Source organism: Poecilia reticulata, chromosome 5 (genome assembly GCF_904066995.2).
Source record: "Poecilia reticulata chromosome 5, P_reticulata-male-v2, whole genome shotgun sequence".
In the NCBI taxonomy this organism is placed as follows: domain Eukaryota; kingdom Metazoa; phylum Chordata; class Actinopteri; order Cyprinodontiformes; family Poeciliidae; genus Poecilia; species Poecilia reticulata.
In genome coordinates this window covers 9,270,559-9,291,362 of record NC_088834.1, presented here as the reverse complement: position 1 = coordinate 9,291,362, position 20,804 = coordinate 9,270,559, and the positions used below count along the sequence as shown (strand labels likewise).

General features: G+C 38.3%; 1 protein-coding gene and 1 long non-coding RNA gene across 3 annotated transcripts; one reads left to right on the top strand and one right to left on the bottom strand.

Moving 5' to 3' along the window:
- The first annotated feature begins 508 nt into the window (after positions 1 to 508).
- Positions 509 to 7,475, top strand: LOC145551651 (uncharacterized). 2 transcript variants are annotated; one of them, XR_014087532.1, is made up of 2 exons: positions 509 to 6,851; positions 6,947 to 7,229. XR_014087532.1 is itself a non-coding variant. In XM_081606980.1 (2 exons), exons 1-2 carry the CDS (start codon positions 6,771 to 6,773, stop codon positions 7,306 to 7,308), a joined length of 354 nt encoding a protein of 117 aa, XP_081463106.1. In that variant the 5' UTR covers positions 509 to 6,770; the 3' UTR covers positions 7,309 to 7,475. The 2 variants fall into 2 exon arrangements, 1 of the variants encoding a protein (XP_081463106.1); XM_081606980.1 differs by having other exon boundaries at positions 7,036 to 7,475.
- Positions 7,331 to 13,408, bottom strand: LOC145551652 (uncharacterized). The gene is made up of 2 exons (XR_014087533.1): positions 11,959 to 13,408; positions 7,331 to 11,378 (listed from the first exon to the last, which is right to left on the bottom strand). It is a non-coding gene; the product is annotated as an uncharacterized LOC145551652 (long non-coding RNA).
- Between the last annotated feature and the right edge of the window lie 7,396 nt (positions 13,409 to 20,804).

The window sequence follows — 20,804 nt, the reverse complement described above, 5'->3', positions numbered from 1 at the left end:
AGGTACCAAGAAAAAAAGTATCCAAAGTATGACCAACTGTTGCTTTAGTAGGTCATGTGCATATAAAAAAAGGCATTATTGATTCTTGAGAATAGGGACAAAGCAGGTCTTAGGGATAAAGCACAAAATTTGAATAAAATGTAAGCAAAATATAATTTCTTCAAATATCTGACTAAACTATCCTGGGTCATGTGAGCACAACAATGTATATTTTCCAGGTATTTGCTGAATATTTTTTTTATTTTAAACATTGTAGTCGGTGGATGATGCCTGTAAAAACCCTTGTCCAGGAGCAGAACTGGACAAGTTATATATATATATATATATATATATATATATATATATATAGTGATTCTTGAGAATAGGGAATAGGGACAAAATGGGTTTAAATTTTTTTTGTTATTTCTCAACCTTATATATATATATATATATATATATATATATATATATATTGGCTATTGGCTGCTTTGGGACATATATATATATATATATGTCCCAAGATGTCCCATTGGCTGCTTTCCGGAGGTGACGGACATAAAAGCTGCTGACGTGGACTTCCTGTGTTCCATCCTCGACTCATCTCCACCGGACACACCCCTTTCCTTTGTTCATCTGTGTTAGAGTTCTGGAGTGTAGGAGTGAGCTGCCGTTTATGTTTCCTCAGTTTTTTCATGTTTTTCTTAGTTAGGAAGGTACGTTTTTGTCCTTTGGTTTATTTACTTTCGATTAGGCAAGTTTCTGTTACTATTTAGATAGTTTCCTTTTGTTTGTTGTTTTCGGCGATAGCTCACTCTGAAGCCAAGTACTCCATTGGTAACATCTTTACCAAAAAAAACACATAATTTTAAAATAAATAATCATTGTCAGCGGTTCAACTTTGTGTGTGTCGGTTGTTGAGATCAGAGGAGGATGGATCCTTCATGTTGCGACCTGGCCCCCCCTAGACTGGTCGTAACAATATAAATACCTTAAAAAATGTTCACCAGAAAAATACTTGGCTATTAGAGGGCCCATACACTTTAAATGTAGGTATATTAATTCCATTTTCAGTCATGCAAATCAGTTTCACAGAAAATGTGATGCGTCATTATCTATGTAGGATTTTTTTTATAAGAGAAGATCAGATGTGTTAGGAGCTCTACCTACTGTACAAATTGTCTGTAGTGTACAATTAGTTCTAATTTAAATATATTTTGCACATTGATGACAGTATGGTGGCTTATCCCTGTAGGACTTTAACAATTATATTTTTGATAGATTTTTCTTTCCTTTTATGCTTAAAATGTAATCTGTAATACCCTCTGCATAAATGCTTCCTGCAGCTCTTTGCGTTGTAAATTGAGGATTAAATAAATAGTCTTATTGAAGATACTACAAAGGCACTGTAAGATTTTCCTGGACTTCAAAAAAGATTTAATGGGTAGTTATGCTTTTACAATGCATCACAGTCAATGGCACAAATAGAATTCACATGATGTTGCGCCTGCTGTAATCAATAACCTGTAAGCTAAGGATGGATGGGAGGCTGTTATGCCCATAAAACAAGGAGCTAGTTGTATTGACATGGCCATCCATACTACTCTGCTTGCTCTCGCTTAAAGGGAGAGGGGGATTCTTCAGCCTCTATTTCATGTTTGTGGTCCTATGAAAGCAAGCTGAGTTATCGTTAAGCACTGAAAAAGGTTTCGCTCTTGCTCTTATTCTTGTTTTGAACATCCCAAAAATCTTTCATAAATATTGACAAAATTAAAAGACTTTCGAATAACTTCAAAAAAAAACATCACAAACAATTATTTTGACACGTAAATGTGACATATTGCTGTTACTTTATAGATGCATGTAAAACAATGGTCTCATTTAAACTTTATAACATAATCCCTCATAAATTTGTCTGAAGGATGAATTTTGGATGAATAGAAGAGTTCCATTACACATTCAAAGAAGTGAAAAGATTTCCAGCATTTAAAACTAAACTTATTAAAGGTTTATTAAAGGCTTACTTGATTGTTCTCTGGAGTTTTAAGAATACATTACAGTTTAATTTGGAGTTCCTATTCCAAAGGGTAATTTAAGTAGGCAAAAGTGGTTGGAAGATAGAAGTGAGATTCCTAGGAGGAACTGTCTTTGGGCCTTAAGCTTCTCACACCAGAACAGGGTGTCCTGTACCCTGTTAGCTCCAGGGGGAAAAAAGCTCTTCTGAAAATCTGTCTAAGACAACACAGAATCATTAAAATGAGAAATAAAAAAAATAAAAAATGCTATGTATTTTCCAGGCATATAGTGCCACTTTGTAACACAATCAAGTAACTGCTACCTTCAATTGGTATAAAAATTTTCAGTTTGACTTTCTAATTTGAGCCTTTAAATTGGCATCTGTCTCTTTAAGAAACTCCTGCTTTTTCTGACACCCTTCTTTCAGCACTTACCCAGCCAGCATGCATGGGTGGGCTACATGGGTTATGAGTGGGCATGGGTTTTATCTGGGCTAACTGTATGGGACCGATATGGTAACCTAAACTGGAACCCATATGGGATGGGACCTATATGGGCTGGCCCATATGGGGCATGGGCCCATATGGGTCCCATGCCCAGTTAGCACTGGGCATGGGACAGAAATGGGCAAGATTATTTGGGCCCCATGTAGTTTCAGTATCATGGGCCCCACATGGGAAGCCCATGTGGGCTGACCGCACTGAACCCACATGAGATAAGTATGGGCTGACCGTACATGGGTTGGACCTGGGCATGGGTATGTAGGTCCCATTCCTTTTTTATGTGGGCTAACTGTGAATGGGGCAGAAATGGGCAACACTATGTGGGGCCCATGTAGTTTCAGTATCATGGGCCCAATATGGGAAACCCATGTGGGCTGACCGCACTGAACCCACATGAGATAAGTATGGGCTGACCGTACATGGGTCGGACTTGGGCATGGGTATTTAGGCCCCATTCCTTTTTTATGTGGGGTAATGGGAAAAATTTTTTAAAAATCTGATTAGACAATGTAGTTACTCTGTCACTTTCAAACTTTTCACTATATGTCAAAAGCAAAAGCTGCAAGAACAAGATTATAAAAACCCGAAATGTCAGATTGATGGCCTTTAGCTACGGAAATTGTTACTCAACTGGCCTGTTGGAGTTGATAAAAAGTAAAGCTTTTCTTTCTACAAAATGAAAAGCTCTCCTTGGACGGTGACCTCAACTTGGAGGTCATAAAGAGGTATTGTATTTGAACCTAAAAAATGCTCACTACAAAAAATAAATGAAAATACTTAACATTTCTATTAATGGCTAATTTTATATCTTTTAATCTGGTTTCAGAATTTTTAAACTTTTTTGTTCATTTTTCTCTGGCACCGTTGCCAATAAAGGTTGGTATTTGAAGTAGGCACTTTACACATCCACTAAAGAAAATAGTTCCAAAGCACATTTGAATAAGGACGACTATATTTATTTATTTTCATTGAGAACGTTTGTGAGTGCTACACTCTCAAAATTAATCTTGTGTTTCTTGGAAAACGTACAATTGTTAACTGCGGATGGATATGTGGTTTCAAAATCAAACGTAGTCTCTTCATCAATCTGCTGACGCGTAGTCTGTAGGTTGGCTGGCCTTCGACGGAAGAAACTGTAAGTACACTTCTGTCTGTTTTGTCTGTATTGTATCAAATCGTAGGGATATATTTTAATTCGTTAATTAAATAATAGTTCGGATGACCGGAGTACCCCAAAAGACACTATTTTAAAAAAAAATAATTTTTCTGATATTGTTAAAACACACGCACACATACACAATAAGTCATCTGCCATCATTAAAGTAAGAGTATTTTGAGGCAGTGATTTCAAACTGATCTGGGCCATACCATTTTCAAATATGCTACGGCGCCATTCTGGTAGCTGCTACCACAGGTTAATTTGAGGGCCAATCTGGCAGAATAAAGTCGATTTGCTAATGAGTTGCTAGTGGAGGTTGTTTTAAAGTATCTTGACACGATAAAACCACTTGCATTATTTAAAAAGAGTAACTTTGCTTTTGTAACCCAGCTGTATTTTATTTGTTTGTTCTGTGTTATTTGCTTTTCTGTATTGTTTTTACTTTATGGGTAATGTCCCTTTAAGAGCAAAGTACGACATCACTTTACGGCAGCGTTCCGACTGCAGTTACTATGGAAACTCCCTGGCTTTAGAGTTTCAGAGCTGCTGCGGAGTAGAGACACGCTAGTCTCTGCCTACCTTCTGCATAGCGCTTGACTTCTTTATGCCTGAAATATGTTTTCCTGCTAGGTGAGCATTACTGGAGATTTGTAATGTTGTATGTGTTCTAATGGACCTTACCACAGGGCCCGCCTTTCATTGGCTAATGCCCATTTTACGTCACAGCGCAGCTATCACTTGGGTTACCGGCTCACAAACTCATGCTATTGTACATTGTGGACTACCAGACCAACAGAACGTTTTTGCGTCAGGACTCGAAAAAAAATGGTTTTCTGTCAGTGGGGTATCCGTACAGGCGATGTCAGGTATCCTGATCGTGTTTGTGGAACTAAAATTCAGATTTCCAAAATCTGAAACGGAATGTTAACGCTTGTGCACGACCGCATTTGCAGCTCAACCGTCATAGGATCAATAAGAACAAAGTGTCTGCTGGCGTAAGTATTATTGCTTTGCTTTCTTTGTGTTTAGTGAATGAAAAAAAAATAAAGTCAATAATAAACACATCCATTATGAAAACCTTTTAGCCAGGTACAGCATAATGGCAGTACCGATACAACTTCTACATCCTGAAGCCTGTCTGTTACACAGTCTTACGCTAGCTGAACAGATCAATATGCAATGTATACCGTATCTGACATACATTAAAGATTTTATTTCACCTGAAAAGGCTTTTTACTAAACTGTAATCGTGTTAGCCACGCTAGCGTTTACTAAACTGTAATCGTGTTAGCCACGCTAGCACAGGACAAAAAATGGGATTTTCGTCAGCTATTGACACCTTGTTCTGCCGTGCGCATGGAGATTGAGGGCTTTCGGCAAGAGGTTTTAGTCAGAGTCGAACACTGCCAAGAATGGTCAAAAACGCTGTGTGTCCGTGTTCCCCAATGACCCCCCCTCCCCTTGTGCCTAGCAGAGGTTTTTGTATTTAAATTAAGTTGCTGAGTGCCATGCAAATGCAAATCAACTGTTGAGCACCGCCTTTTGACTCTTATTCATTTTGTAGCTAATCCTTTTTCATTTCTGTTCACCAGAAAGAAGTATGTTTGGAGAAAACAATCTATCTTATCCATTAAAATATATATTACATGTGTGTTAGGAGCACTGAAAAACTTAGTTTTGGTTGAATTGATGATATAAAAGAATATGCATGATTACATAGAATAAACTTTTGTGAAACGTGATCTTACTTTGACATTCCTCCTATCTGAAGATTTATCTTGTGATGAGAGTAATTGCACAACTTAATCAAAAATGATAATAAAAACCATGTTCCAGAGTGGTAGATTGTACATAAAGTATTTTTGTGAATAATATTCAAACTAAAGTTAACGTTCGCTGATTGCTTTAAAGACCCAGAGTCATGCTATATTGGAGTGGTAGTGGTCATTCCACATCACAATACAGGACTTAAGAAACTACAGATTTTTCAGTAGTCAGTTGCTTAACTCTCGAGTTTAAATTGAAAAACAAAATGGTTGAAAGTTTGGGATACCTTCTGATAGAGTATAAACATTTGTATTCTTTTTTTAAAGTTTTGTTAGTTAAGCATTAAATATAAGTCACGGATTATGAATCATATTCTGTATAAACTAAAAAAGGAGACAGCTCAAAGTAGAATTGAGTAAATAAACATATAATTAATTATAATAAAAATAAAATATACTGTCACGTAACTTTTGAAAAAATAACTTTTAGAATGTATTTTTTTCGGGCTGCACAGTGGCGCAGTTGGTAGAGCTGTTGCCTTGCAGCAAGAAGGTTCTGGGTTCGATTCCCGGCCTGGGGTCTTTCTGCATGGAGTTTGCATGTTCTCCCTGTGCGTGCGTGGGTTTTCTCCGGGTACTCTGGTTTCCTCCCACAGTCCAAAAACATGACTGTCAGGTTAATTGGCCTCTCCAAATTGCCCCTAGGTGTGAGTGTGTGTGTGCATGGTTGTGTGTCTCTGTGTTGCCCTGCGACAGACTGGCGACCTGTCCAGGGTGTACCCCGCCTCTCGCCCGAAACGTTGGCTGGAGATGGGCACCAGCACCCCTCCTGACCCCACTGAGGGAAAAAGGGTGCAAGAAAATGGATGGATGTATTTTTTTCTGTCAACTTTCATTTAACACTCCAGTCCAGTTGGTGGCAGTAATGCGCTTTCATAGTCGGTCAAGCAGCCGCCATTAAACTCCAGAGGAAGATTTGCACTGGCGGTAACGAGTGCTAACTGCCTACATGAACGAAAATACCCGTGCGTTGTGTGAAATGGTGGAAAAATGGTGGAAAAAGTCCTATTTCACGGAGTTACCTTTTCAGTATAGTTTTGATATTAAGCAATGAAAACAACAGATGACACCGCGGCGGTCTAACAAGACCGAACTCACGGTAAGGACGCTTTTATAAATAACACGTGGAGCGAGGCCAGTTGCTTTGTTTGTTTCTTACAGAAAGCGGTCTGATGTTTTCTTAATGCCGAAACAAGTGTAGGGTGAGATTTTGTATTGTAATCTCTATTACATGTGGTGTTCTGAACTCTTAAAAATACTCGCATCTTTGATTTTTTTCAGACCTGAAAAATGGCCAAGCCGTACCAGCCAGACCTCAGACCACGGTGCCGAGGAGCTCTTACGGAGTCCGCCAGGACGAAGAGAAATTCAGTAAGTTATGATTTCACATTTAGTGAATAGTGAACACTCGCATATTTTTAAGGAAAACTGATCTTCCCGTTATTTTATTTATTTTGTTGTAACAGTACAGCAAGGCAGAGTGTGTAACGCAGATCTACAAAATGGCGGACGGAGGACGGATCTGAAGTCATGAATGTCTGTTCTGTGTCAACAGCTGCTGGAGGCGAGGGAGAGGGTCCGGGCAGCAGAGGAGATCTCCTTTTTGGAAGGTGTCACCATTGGCCTCATGTCTGATGAAGAGGATGGCGTCTTCGAGGGTGTATCGGGCTGGATTGTGAGACCACCAAGTTTCCACAGCCAGGAGCTCGGCAACCTCTGCTCCAAACTACAAGAGAGACTTGAAGTTAACCCTAAATACAGCATGTTACGTCATAAGCGTTTGGATCATGCTCAGAAAGAAAGCCACCACCACACGGCCCAGAAGTAGACAAGCATTTTGTGCTGTAATCTTTTCTTTTTTTTTTTAAACTGAAGTTTTTTTTTATTTATAGATATGTTATTTTATGTGTGGTTTTTTATTTGTAGATGTGTTTTTTATATATATGCGTGGTTTCTTGTCGATGTGTTTTATTTTATATATGTGTGGTTTCTTTATTTGTAGATGTGTTATATGCATGTATGTACATATTTATTTTTCAACAAAAATTAAAAATATAAACTTATGCCTTGTGCTTGGTGTATTTTTATTTCTGGGATATTTTTTTATAATTTATTAGGGAGGGGCTTAACCAGGCCTGTAATTATAAAGGTCTAGTGTGTCCAATAGGGAGATATCTACCAACCAATCACGTGTCAGTAATGAATTGTGATGTCATTATTTTTTCATCCAATGACTGACAATTCACGTGGGTCTCCTGTTGCTATTCACATGTTAAGTAGAGTCGTTAAGCTGTTAACACCCCCAGCCCCGCCGCACTTCCCCTGCACCTCCCCACCCCGCCTCCCCCCCTTGTAGGATTCCGCATTGGACAGCATTCGACTGCGCCCGAAACTGCGCTGCCCCGCCAACTGTCGATTGCTGTCGATATCCGTCGCTAACTAGCTGCTAACTAACCGTGTATCAGGCCTAGGCACATTCGAACCCTCAAAGCCATGAATGTACGACTCACCCAGCCTTGCAAGAACAACAGGCATCAGCAATCTTGTCCACAGCTATATTTATGCTGAGGGTCTGAGGATCTGCTGTATTCCTCATCGACTGGTAGCATTTAGCTGCAACACGCACAATGTTAGTTAGAGGCATCGCGTGGCTAAAACATCTTGATGTCGTCCAAAAAAGATGACATGAACTTGTTGGTTCCCTTGTCCATTGTCGTGGCCGATTTTTTGTGAAAATCCGGCAGAAATGCTAATCGACTCAGAAATACTCTGCAGAGTCAGTCGAAACAAAAAATCCCATAGAAGCTAAGCTCTGCCAGGAGGTTAATGTGAGACATGAAGTCGCGTGGGACTTTCGAGGGGCGTTTCCTGGCTGAGCTTGGTAAGGTCCATTTTATGTACCAAGTCGTTGCTAATTCTGTAATGTTTTAGAAACCAAACTCCTGTTTTGCCATGGGTATTGTGAGTTAAAATGACTGTCGAGTTTGTCGTGTCAAATGAAATATTTCATTTTCGTCTATGTTCATGAGGTACTTATTATTTTATGGAGTTATATTCCTGATAAAGAATCTTAAGTGCTGTTTTAAAATGGAGCTCACTGCTCTTAGTTACTATGGAAACTCCCGGGCTTTAGAGTTTCAGAGCTGCTGTGGAGTAGAAACACGCTAGTCTCTAACTACCTTCTGCATAGCGCTTGACTTCTTTATGCCTGATATATGATGTTTTCCTGCTAGTGCATTATTGTGGCCAATATTGGGGAAAGGAACACTGGGAAGGTGCTCCTGTGCCTGCGGAGGAAGAGAGAGAGGCTGCGGAGTTTCTGTGACTGGATGTTGGCTGCCGTTGTCATTCTGGGTCGCCATCCCAGCCAGGACAACCTCTTTCATCGTTTTGTACGCATCAGACACACACACAAATATAGAGCTCTATATGAACTTTTTTTTTTTTTTTTGCTGGCCAGCTTCTTTTAATTAAATTTTATTTTTTTTTACCAAGGACCCTGAAAGGATTCTTTATGACCTAAATGTTTTTTTTCCCTTTTTGTTGGTTTTCCAGGAAAACCGTCTGACAAAGTGTTAAGACGAAGTTGGATGTGTTTCAGTCCAGTAACTTGTTGATAGTAAAATGCTATCTGAACCCGAGTAAATTCTGTTCTTTGGTTACACTTTCATTCTGTGTACATTGGTTTTTAATAATCTTTCTCACAGCCAATTAAGTCAGCATGCATGGCTGGATCCCATGCACGCTGGCTTGGCTAGAATCCACCCATGCATAGGTGCATTTTTTAATTAAACTGCATTGAATCGTTTTGCTGTGGGCTTTATAGGAAAGGATGATTTGGCATGGGTTTTATCTGGGCTAACTACATGAGGCCCATATGGTTAACTTAAAATGGGACCCATATTGTCAGCCCACTTTGGCTAAATGTATGGACTCTGTTCATCATTATTGTGGGCTAACTGGGAATGGGACAGAAATGGGCAACACTATATGGGGCCTATGTGGTTTCAGTATATTTGGCATACAAACTTTTTTTGTAAATGGAATGAAGGCATAGTAGTAAATATTTTTATCATGTAGCGTTTTATTCTGTAAGAGTTTGTTTCAATCTGCATTTTTTTTGTTGGACTATAGAAGGGGTGTCAAACTCCAGTCCTCAAGGTACACTATCCTGCAGTTTTTACATCTAGGCTCAAAACACTGGAATGAAATGGCTTAATCACCTCCTCCTTGTGTAGATCAGTTCTCCAGAGCCATGCTAATGAACTAGAAGAGGTGCAAATAAAAAAAGAGGAGAATTTAGCAAAGGACAGAGAAAGAAGGAAACGCAAGAAAGTTTTGAAAATAGTCAGATTGGTGGCAGACATGACACCAAGAGAGAGGAGCAAGCAAAGATATTGGAGAAGAGCACAGGCTGAAAGCAGAGCTAGAAGAAGAAGTGCATAAAGACGAAGAAGATCCACCACAAATTCCAGAGTTCTCTACGTCAAACTGGACTTCCACGAGCATAAATGATATGGAAAACAGGTTGGTAGACACTAAGGGACATGTTGCAACATAGAGATAATGGGACAGATATGCGTTTTGTTCACCAGAAGCTATTGTACTGCATCAGGGTAACTAAGACTATTCAATCATACTTTTCAGTGATACTTCAGGCCAGACAACTGTTATTACTATTTATTAATAGCAAATTTATTATTTTCTTAAATCTGAACAATTGATCTTTTATTGTAAAGTACTGTTTCCTTTTTAATTTCAGGAAGAAATCAGAGAACAGGAGAATGCAACGTAAGATCATGAGACTGAACAAGAAAATGGAGAAGTTAGAAAAGATCCTGAAAACACAGATGAAAAAGATTGACAAATGCCGTAAACGCTATGAGAGACAAAGAAAAGATGGACAATCACCTAAAATCAAAACAAGCAAATTAGTTGGTCGATCCTTTGTCAGGAAAAAGTCAGGAAAACTACCATCTAAATCTGTTCATGTTTAATGTGTCTAGAATAGCATTTTATGTTGTTTTGTCTAGACATAACTATATCTAGACTTAGATCTCTCTTATATATATATATATGTGATGTGTGTGTAAATATTCATATACACACAAAACTATACAACTCTTTCACACTATGTTTTTGTCAAACATTTTTATAGCATATGCCAAACTTGAAAGCTCTCGTACATCATTGCAACTGTCCATCCTGGACGACCTGCCCAACCTGAGTCTGAGCTGGCAGGGTCCATAGTCGTTCTAGCTTTTCTATTTCCACCATGGTCACGGGCTCCAGTAAACCACATTGAGAGTGCCTTTTCCATATCTTTGTGTGTGATTCCATGGAGGGATCCATTTATTTTAAGTGCCCCTAAATATCAAGCAAAAGTAGAAATTGCATTAGTGTTATACTTTTTAGTAAATTTTAACATTAATGAGATTTGCATCTTCCCCTTTATGGGGCAAAAATGCTTAGAGATCTTCCAAAATTAAAGCACTGTCGAGTCATTATTATTATGTACACACTAGAGGTGCGCCGATCGATCGGCCACCAATCATAATCGGCCGATTTCCATGAAATCGGACGATTATGATTGGTGATTGCCAATCACAGTCTCCTGTTGCCGATCACCTGTATCTTTTTAACCTAAAAGAATACTAAAAATAAACAAAAGGCATATGACAACCAAAATAAGTTAACAAATAGTTTAAGAAAAAAATTATATAAAAACTGATCTTTACCATATACAACATCAAAGAGATGCAGGTCCCGGAACTTGTGCTTCCCATGTCGGCCAAAAAGGTTGAACTGGAGGGCCAATTCAGGGGACATGAGGAATCGCATTGCTCGTCTTACTGCGTCATCCAAGGATGCTCCTCCAATTTCTGCAACCATGGCAACCTTAAGTATAATGACAATTGCAAGATAACATTTTAAAATCAGGATACATGACACATTTAGTTGTTGATTTATTTGTTATTGTTTCACACATATATAGCTTATATGTTTACTTTTATACATGGACAAAATGTCAATTGTTAATGTATGTATCAATTTAAGTCACAATAAATTTTGCTGGTAAATAAATGTCCAGAGGTTACTGTGATTAAATGTTTTGAGACCATTTTCAAATAATATAGTAGTAAATAATGCAAGAACACATTCTCAAAGATTGATCAACTTTATATTCTAATGAACAATGAGCACTGCAACTGGAAGACAATTTCAATATCCAAAATAAACAAAACCAAAATAAACAAAATGAATTGTGAAGTCTTTGTAAGCAAATGTGTACTTCAGAAAATGGCTAGAGACCTAAACACCAGACTGAATACTTGTCAAGCAGTTTTTGGTAGAAACAGAAAAATGATAAATCATGAACATTATTTGTTTTAATTTATCATGCGGTTAGTTGATTAATTGCTTACTGCAATTGGTCTAAGTTAATGTTAATTTTTAAGGAATAAAATTTTTTACTTACAACTCCAGACATGAAGTCTGAGTCACTCAGCTTTTCATTCATGCCCAGGACATTATTGATCGTACACAATGGAAAAACAGCTCCATCAGGCGGTTCAGCCAGTGGTGAAGGACATTTCTGTTTCAGTAAGGTATTCTGCAACTGTCTGTGTACTTTTTGTGTTTCTTTGACCTCCTCAAGGAGCGTAACCAGTCGTGTAAACATAGCCTCTCCCAAGCTGGAGCTGCTCCCGCTCAATGAAGTCCCAGGACTTGCAGAAAGACTTGCACTTTCTGCAAGTCTTTCTGCACTGGGGTCTCTCAGATTTGGAGTTGGTGCTATGCTGGGGCTTCTCCTCCTGTGCACATCGAGACTATACACTTTTGAGGCAGATCCAATTGTGCTAAGTTCCAAGGGAGGAGAAGGTGGAACGTCATTATCCAAGGAGTCCACACTGTCTTCACTTGATGAAAATGTGCCCCATTTTTTGGAGGATCTGAAATGATAAATCAGAATTTAACAGGCGAAATTGGTTGGTTAAAAAAAGCTGAGGTCTAGTGAGCAATTTAACTATTTAACTAGGATTTATTTCAATTTTATTGAGAGAGATAGAACAATAAGATCCCAGCAAGATACAAAGGATAAGAAAAAGCTACAGCTGAACCTATGAAAGACAATAGGGAAGAAAGTTAAGAACAGTAATTAATTGAATTCATTTAATGTGTGTCTACAGTAAAGCTAATAAGCATTAGAATTTCATCCCGAGTAGTTTTCCATTATTATAAATATGTTGTTCCTTTAAGTCCTGAAGGATTAGGAGGGAAAAATTAAAGCAAGGAGAACCAAATGGGAAAAAGAATTGAGAGCAGCTCAAATGACAACTAGGAAGACAGAAGATCTAGAGTTGTGTGTTACATAAGTCCCTGTTCCACACTACCTTCTACGGCGCTTTTCTGGGATATCATTATCCGTTTGAAGATCCGATGTTGCTTCTGCCTTTGCAAGCTTTCGTCTTGCTTCTCCATAGTCGTCTGAAATAGGAATATTAAAATGTGTGTTCTTTGATAATGTTTAACCTTATAGTCTGATCCTCATAATCTGTACTCATGTAACATGTTTCACTTATATAACGTGTTTGTTTTTAGGTGGTGTGGCAGGACATTACTTGAGTTCGTCGCACGCTTGGAGGTCATGCTGAGCATTGTTGGCGTCTCGCACGTACGCAGGGTTTGGACACACGGAACGAATTGAATGGGCATTCCGTGTTTCATGGTTTTAAGTTCGTGTTGTACCTTAAAATAGCGTAGGTCATTTTTACCTACTGAAGTTCGTGGTCAGATATGAAATAGCAAGTGGCCGCACTATTCTTGGAGAATCTGCCTGATAGTGGAGGAAATGGCCATGCTGGATGTTCATATTAAGTCAATTAATGTCATGTAACAGGAAAGACAGCATGACTGTCCTGCAAAGGAAGGACTACCAGTTTTTTGGTCAGGCTTGTCACTGGTACATCATAAAGATGGTTAGAAAGTTGCATCACAGTTCTGATTCCTAGACAAGATGAATCGATAGGGTATCTGCAGAAACAGGCTTGTTTTTCATAAAATTGACACAGTGTACATGACTCCAGATAATAACTGTATTATATTCCTTATTACAGCAACTTTGCCCTCAACATCAAAACAGTTGTCTCCTATGCAACATGATATGACAGTTCCCTCATATCTGTATTGCCTGAACTGCATGCAAGCAGGGAAGTCTGGGAGAGTTGGACCACATGAATGTGGAATTAGAGGTTGGGCTTTTCAGCTAACCGCCGAACGACTTGACTGTATTCCATCAGTGACCGTGGTTTTCTAGAAAAATTTCTTGGAAGGTGATTTCTGACTGATTTCAAGTGATGAGAAATAATGGAAATGGTAACTGCAGACAGACGACACCTTAAAGGTCCTTTGATCCACAAACTTTTAACACGTCCTAAACAAACTAGATGCATATAGTCGAGCACAAGGCTTGACACCATTCCTATGCCAAGCTGCTGCAAGGGTGAAACATCATGATGGTGGTCTTCATCTGTCAAAAGTTCAAACGTTTCATCTGTCCGCAGAGGGGCTGTACAATCAGGAAACACAACCTTCTTATCCATGTAAATTCCATGCTCTGCACAGCGTCCACAGGAGCTGTAGCCAGAATGACTTTTGATACATTTCAAAAATGCACGAGCAGGTTCATCACAGATAAAGGCATCTGGAAGTGCGACATTAAAATGTTTTCCTCTGTAATTCAAACCCTCTCGAGTTACTGATTTCAGGTCTTCAATAAACTCTTTTACGTATTTTGTGACAGAGTCAGGCTTAGTCACACCTGCATACAAACCAACGATAACAACACCAGACTTTGGAAATTCCTTAATCATGGCCAAAATCGGCCAAAACTCCATTTTTGAGCTTTTGAAGAGTGGTAAGCCATCAATGTTCACCCAGAGAGTCAACGTATCAACTGAAAGATGAGAATCATTTAACAGCTGTGAAGTTAGTGCCTTAGCCAGACCAAAAATGATAGTAAATACCATGTCCCATTTCTTTCACTTCACAGGTTTTGGGAGTTGACAAAAGACTTCTAGAATTCTTGGGTAAATCCAAATTATAGTGCGCTAAAATATGTAGCAGCTCTGTCAATGCACCGTGTGAGATATTTCGATTTGCTGCCCAATCAGCGAGCTTAATTTTAAGTTCACGTGTGAGATCAGTTTCTTCAGAGGTGCTGTTCAAAGCTATTTCAATGTTACTGGCAGTACATGTTCTTCCAGCGACTGGTTCTTCATTTTCATCTTCAAATTCTGTATCAGACTCTTTTTCATTTTCACTCAAATTAGTCTCAAAGCTCCACTTTTCACTTGGAATTTGATTGTCCACTTTGGAAGCACAATCCAAATAAAACGATGTGCCACTTTTGACCTTGAAGTCTTCCAAAAACTTTAAATGCTCAGACACTTTGGCTATAATCTGTCTTCTTCTTGTACGAGTACTACAATAGTAATCCATTTTTTAAATTCTGTAAAACAGTGGTCCCCAACCCCCGGTCCGTGGACCGGTACCGGTCCATGGACCAATTGTTACTGGGCCGTGCAAAAATAGTGAAATATTTCCGTTTTATGTATTTTTTCAGTCTGGAGGATCTTTTATTTTGAAAATCCTTAAACCGGATTCTCTCGGTTACTTGCGCGCCAACACTGAGGCCACAAGCAGCAAAATGAGTAAGAAAAAGATCAAATGTCTTTGGAAAGTTTCTTTGCAAAGGGGAAAAGGCCCAGAGAAGAGACAGGAGAATGGATTTATCCAGGACCGGTAGGTGAGTCCCACATTACAAGCCGCTCTGCATAACATGCGGTGACCGGCTGCTAATGAGGCAATGAAGCTTCAAGCTTCTTCGCCACGTAGAGACCAAGCAGACATTGTCTCATCACTCCCAGATGGGACCGTCTCGTTGCAGAGAACAAGCTCAGGGCTCCCATTAGTCATTATTGTGAGTTAAAATTTTCATGAAAGTAAAATGTTCGTTTTTGTGGCACATCTGTATCTTATTTTGAAGGGATATATAAACATTACCATAGTGACCAAAGTCAGAGAGATTGGGCTGCGGTCGAGAGGAGATGAGAAGAGCTTGAGTCTTAAGTTTGGTTTAGACGGAAAGGTTTAAGAAATGTCGGCCGATTCTCCAAACCTCTGTGACCACAGAGCTGATAAAAGAACAACAGGTTGGATGGGTTCTTGTCTCCAGCCACAAGGCAGGAGCAACACGAACCGATTCCAGTCACGAATATCCCGATTCCAGAGGATAATCCAGTAAAACCCCCAACGTAGCGGGAATTTAGAATAACCAAACACGGATGACGATGTAGAAGCAATAGTGATAGTTTGTGTACTCGTTTTAAGAGATAAAAGATGTAACAAAAAGAAAAGGCGGAGGATGAAAGACGACGGGAGCAGCTGCTCTATTTGCTGCACTATGATTTGTAGGTGAATATGTTTTTTCATAGTTAACATTTTTAACTGAATAAACATAATAATGACCTTTAGATTTAATAATAAACATTTCCACATATCATCTCCGATATCCACCGGACTCTCAGTTGCGTGATATGTCAGCTGTTTGGGATTCCCCTCTGTTCTTACGTCACCTCGCTTTTTGATTGGCTACCTGTCACATTCAGCAAGTCGTATTCTCGTTCCCAGACAAGAAAAACCCCACAGGTTGTAAAAACTCCAAGACAACCCAAATTGGGTATATTCAGGATTTAGCGGGAACACCAACACCCATCTGGGCCCCACTCAAAACCCAGCCAGCACCCATTTAAATTACCTGGGCAAACCCATGTGGCGCCACCATGGAACCCATGGACAACCCACTTGGTACCCATATTCTAGCCCAGTTTAGACCCAGTAAAAATTCATGAAAGGACCCTAGTGGGCCACAGATGGGCCTCATGTAAGTTACCCTTTTGGGCCCCACTCAAAACCCAGTCAGCACCCATTTAAATTACCTGGGCAAACCCATGTGGCGTCACCATGGAACCCGCGGACAAACCCATTTGAGCCCCATATTGGCAGCCCTCATTTTTCCAATTTGGGGCCCACATAGGCATGCTGGCTGGGTAATCACAACTGTATTCCTCCACAAAGCCAAAAACAACTGATATTAGGAACTTTGGACTGAAAAGTACTTAATATGAGCTCAGCAGAAGAGCAGTCCGAATTGGGCCAATCAGTGAACCAACAGAGGAGTTTTGAAGAATAAGAAGCAAAGTGCAAAACAAGCGCCTGAGTTGATAAAATTGCGTAATGCAATGCAAAATTAAAATGTCTGTACAATTCAGTGCAATGCAGAGTTTTGAACTGATTCAGCCTTCCAACTATTTTATCCACTGATGCCACAATAATAAACTACCTACAGTACATGTACTTTATATATAAAATGGTTTTATTTGTAAAACACTACAAGAGCTGCAAAAAATAAAATAAAATCCTGTGAGGGAAATCAATACTGAGGAAACAGATCAACTGATTCACTTCACAGAGTTTCCATGCAGCTTTGGATTATTTTAGATGTTCTATTTTTTTGACCATGGAAAATTTAACAGAGACTTATGAACAGAGACTTATGAATTAAGTCTCTGTTGTTTCAATATATTAAATTTTACTTCTTACATGACGCAAAGTGCCTATAAAAGTACTTATCCCTTTAACTGATTTTACAAATCGATAAAAAAGTTGTTTTTTATGACACAAGACTTTTTTAATGTTAAAGTGAAAACTGACAAGTAAATGCAAATATTCAACATAAAACATGTGATTGCATAAATTCAAACCCTTTGAAGTGACTGATCTAAATGAACAGAGGTCAACTACACTACAAGGTAGACATTATAAGGTTTTTCTGGAAATTTATTTGTAAAAAAAAACAAACAAAAAAAAACGTGATCATGAATTATGTACTTTTAAGGACGATATGATATGATCTGTAATTTATGTTATCTTAAATTGTTGATATGTACCTTTAACTTCAGTTCCTTAAACCTAACTTAATTGGTATTGACATGCAGTTTTAATTAGCGATATCCCCATCAAAACTACATGTGCCCCAAATACACATCACACTCAATGGATTCAGTTAGCATTAAAGTATCAGCCTATAGTGAGACTCAGTTTTATACTTGCATTTTCCAGCAGCCCTCAATTGCAAACTTTAAGTACATTAAAGTTATTAAAATCAATGCCACTTTGTCTGCTGCAGTTGCACCCTGTCAGTAAGGCTTTGTGGGTTTCCTATTGTGAAGTTAAAATGTGCTGTACAGATAATAGTTAGAAACAACCTTTTTTCAATATATTTTTTCTATCATAATTATCTCTTATGCAGATATTTAAGTCAGAAAAAACATATTTTGCTTAATGCCTTTTTGCTTCAAAATACATATTCTGAGGTGTTACACAAAATGAAAACTAACAGAAATGTCTTTGTTTTGTGCAATGTTTGCCACAACTTCTATATTATAATAAATCATTGCCTTTAGACCACTTTTCATGCCATTTACTACACAATAATCCTCAAAGACAGATGTTACCAGCATAGCTCTTCAGAGATTAACTGCTATCAAAGCACACCCTTGGCATGCAATGCAGTTAAGAGGAATATGTCATAACCAAAGCATTTCTACAATATATTCTGGCAGTTTTAAAGACAGCGGTCACAATAAGAAAAAAAGAAAAGGAAAAAGGATTACAAATAAATTTATATTGTGTTTCTTATAACAATATAACACCCATCGTCTTACTCTCATTACTCCATTCTCTCTCACACGCACACACGCAGACACGCACGCACGCACACCCCCACATACACGCATCCTCACTCAAAAATGTGCACACTCACATAAGGTAAAAAAATCTTAAGAGAGCTGTGAGGTGGCAAGAGATTGAAAGGGTTTCTGTGATTTGTAGTGATTTAAAAACATATTTTCCAACATCTTTTGTTCAGTTTCAGTTGAGCGATAATTTTACCTCCTCAAACCTGCATTGAGTTGATTAGATAATAAATTATCTAATTGGACAGAGAATTATCATTTGTGGACTCCACATATTTAAAAAAAAAATATGAAGGGCCCCTTATGCATAAAGAAAAATGTTTTTTTAATTTTTGCACAATAAATTTGACAATAGCCATGAAGTTACTCCAAAAATACTGTAAATGCTGCAAAATGTCTCACCAAGATGGGAGTTCCGTTGGAAGAGATTAGTATTGATTTTTTTGTAAGTTTGTGTGGCTTTTAAGATATTACTTTCACAATTAGAGCATCAGCACTGAGCCATTAAGTTAAGCGTTGGTTTACACCTACTGTATTTTCATTACACGGCAGCTTGATGATAATGGAGCAATCTATCCTCACACATATTTAAGAGTTTCTCATTTGTCCTCAACTAAGAAGCTTGCTAAGAGAAATGATGGTTTCACACACTTTTTGTTCTTGCTATTTTGAATTTCTTGTTTACAACCTGAGAATGCCGAATTTTCATGTTGCAGCAGTTTTAAATCCTTTTGGATGGCACTGTAATTTATAGCCAATGGTTTCTGTTAGTTTGTTTTCAGTCCAAATTTGCTGCAGGTGCTTGCCCTAAATTAATCCCAGTCATAAATCCTAGTGATTTAGGGCAAAATTAGGTGAGATTTCAGGGTATTTTTTTAATGAATGTCTTGGAAGTGAAATACCAGTTTTTGACTAAGATTAGCTGAACTCATACTATTTGTGTATAAAGTCTATCTGAAGTTAGAAAACACTCTCAATAATAAGCTTGATTTCCTTATTTTCAACATATTTTATAATTTGTGTTTGCATTACATATTTCCATAGCTGTGTGGAAATATGTTATACTTAACATTTTGTAAGGTTTATTTTAGGGCAGTATCCATATGGATATTTACTATGAGTTGAAAGGAAGGAAGGGAGGAAGGAAGAAAGAAAGATAGAAAGGATGAATAAACAGATGGATGGACAACACATATACATGATATTTTTTCAGACATGCCAGACAATTTAAAAGGTAAAATACTTTAAATACTGACACCACAATAAAGAGCTTAGTTTGGCCCTGCTGTTAGTTGAAAAATTGCTCCCGCATGGGATAATTTTATTATGACTGCATCCCTTGGCAAAATGTTTATTTGGTTAATTATCATTTCTTTTTTATATGCTACACTGCAGCTGTAGAGGATATCTGGCACATGCAGCCAAGCAGAGCCAGTAAAAATCTTTCTGGAAGTGTAACCTAGAAGCAACTCTGCCTGGGGGTCTCTTAATGGTCTCTCTCTTTCAGCACAAGTTAAAATGTAAATTATTGAGATTTTTATTTTTCAAAACGGCAACCTGGGGAACAGTCGGAGGCAGCTTTACAGTGGATGCCTATCTCAGCAACAGTGGTCCAATATTGTAGACGCAAAACCTTATGACTATGATACACCTGAGATATTGTAGCACACAGCACAAGTATCTTGGCTGCAATAAAGGAGAGACACCTCTAAGTATAAGGTGCTGGATGAAGACAAAAGGCAATCCCACTTCAATCCCCGAAGAGCTTACAAAATGACTACGGGAGAAAATAGTCATTTTTACATCTTAACTATGACAGTCCCATTACCTCACACTAACATTTATAGGCTTTCAAAATGTCATAACACTCAGTTAGATTACCTGGCTTGTTAGTGAGTGAAATGGCCAACTTAGTATAAAAAGGACTGTTCAAAGGACAGGTTCCATGAGGATTCCCACCAGGAAAGAATCATCTTCTACCTTTGCAGAAAAGAAAACACACAAACGTACTATTTTGAGACTTTTGTCACTCACAACTTCCAAACACAAAGACAAGTTGTGCTCTGCTCTCTGATTGGGCACAAAAAAGAAAGAAAAAATAAAGAAGAAGAAGAAGAAGCCAAACAACAGCTTACAACAAGACATCCCCGAATGCAAATTTCCTTTTGCAACCATTTTGCCTTCAGCTAACACGATTTTCAAAATTTGTTTCATTTATTAAGAAAAGTCAGTCAATTGTAATGTTTAGGCCAATACCTCCAGTGGATTTGGAAGAAGCCTCCAAGATATATAACTGGTACTCTGACAAGACATTATGGTAAATGCTGCATTTTAATTTAACACAAGTTTGGGATTGTGTATTTGAAGAAGCTTGACAAAGACTCAAGGATATGAAAATACCAGTTTATGAATCGTTTTATTTTCAATTTTTTACATCCATTTACCTCGGTGTATATATTTTACTTTATTTAATATGTGCTTGGGTTGTGAATACGGAATGACCTTG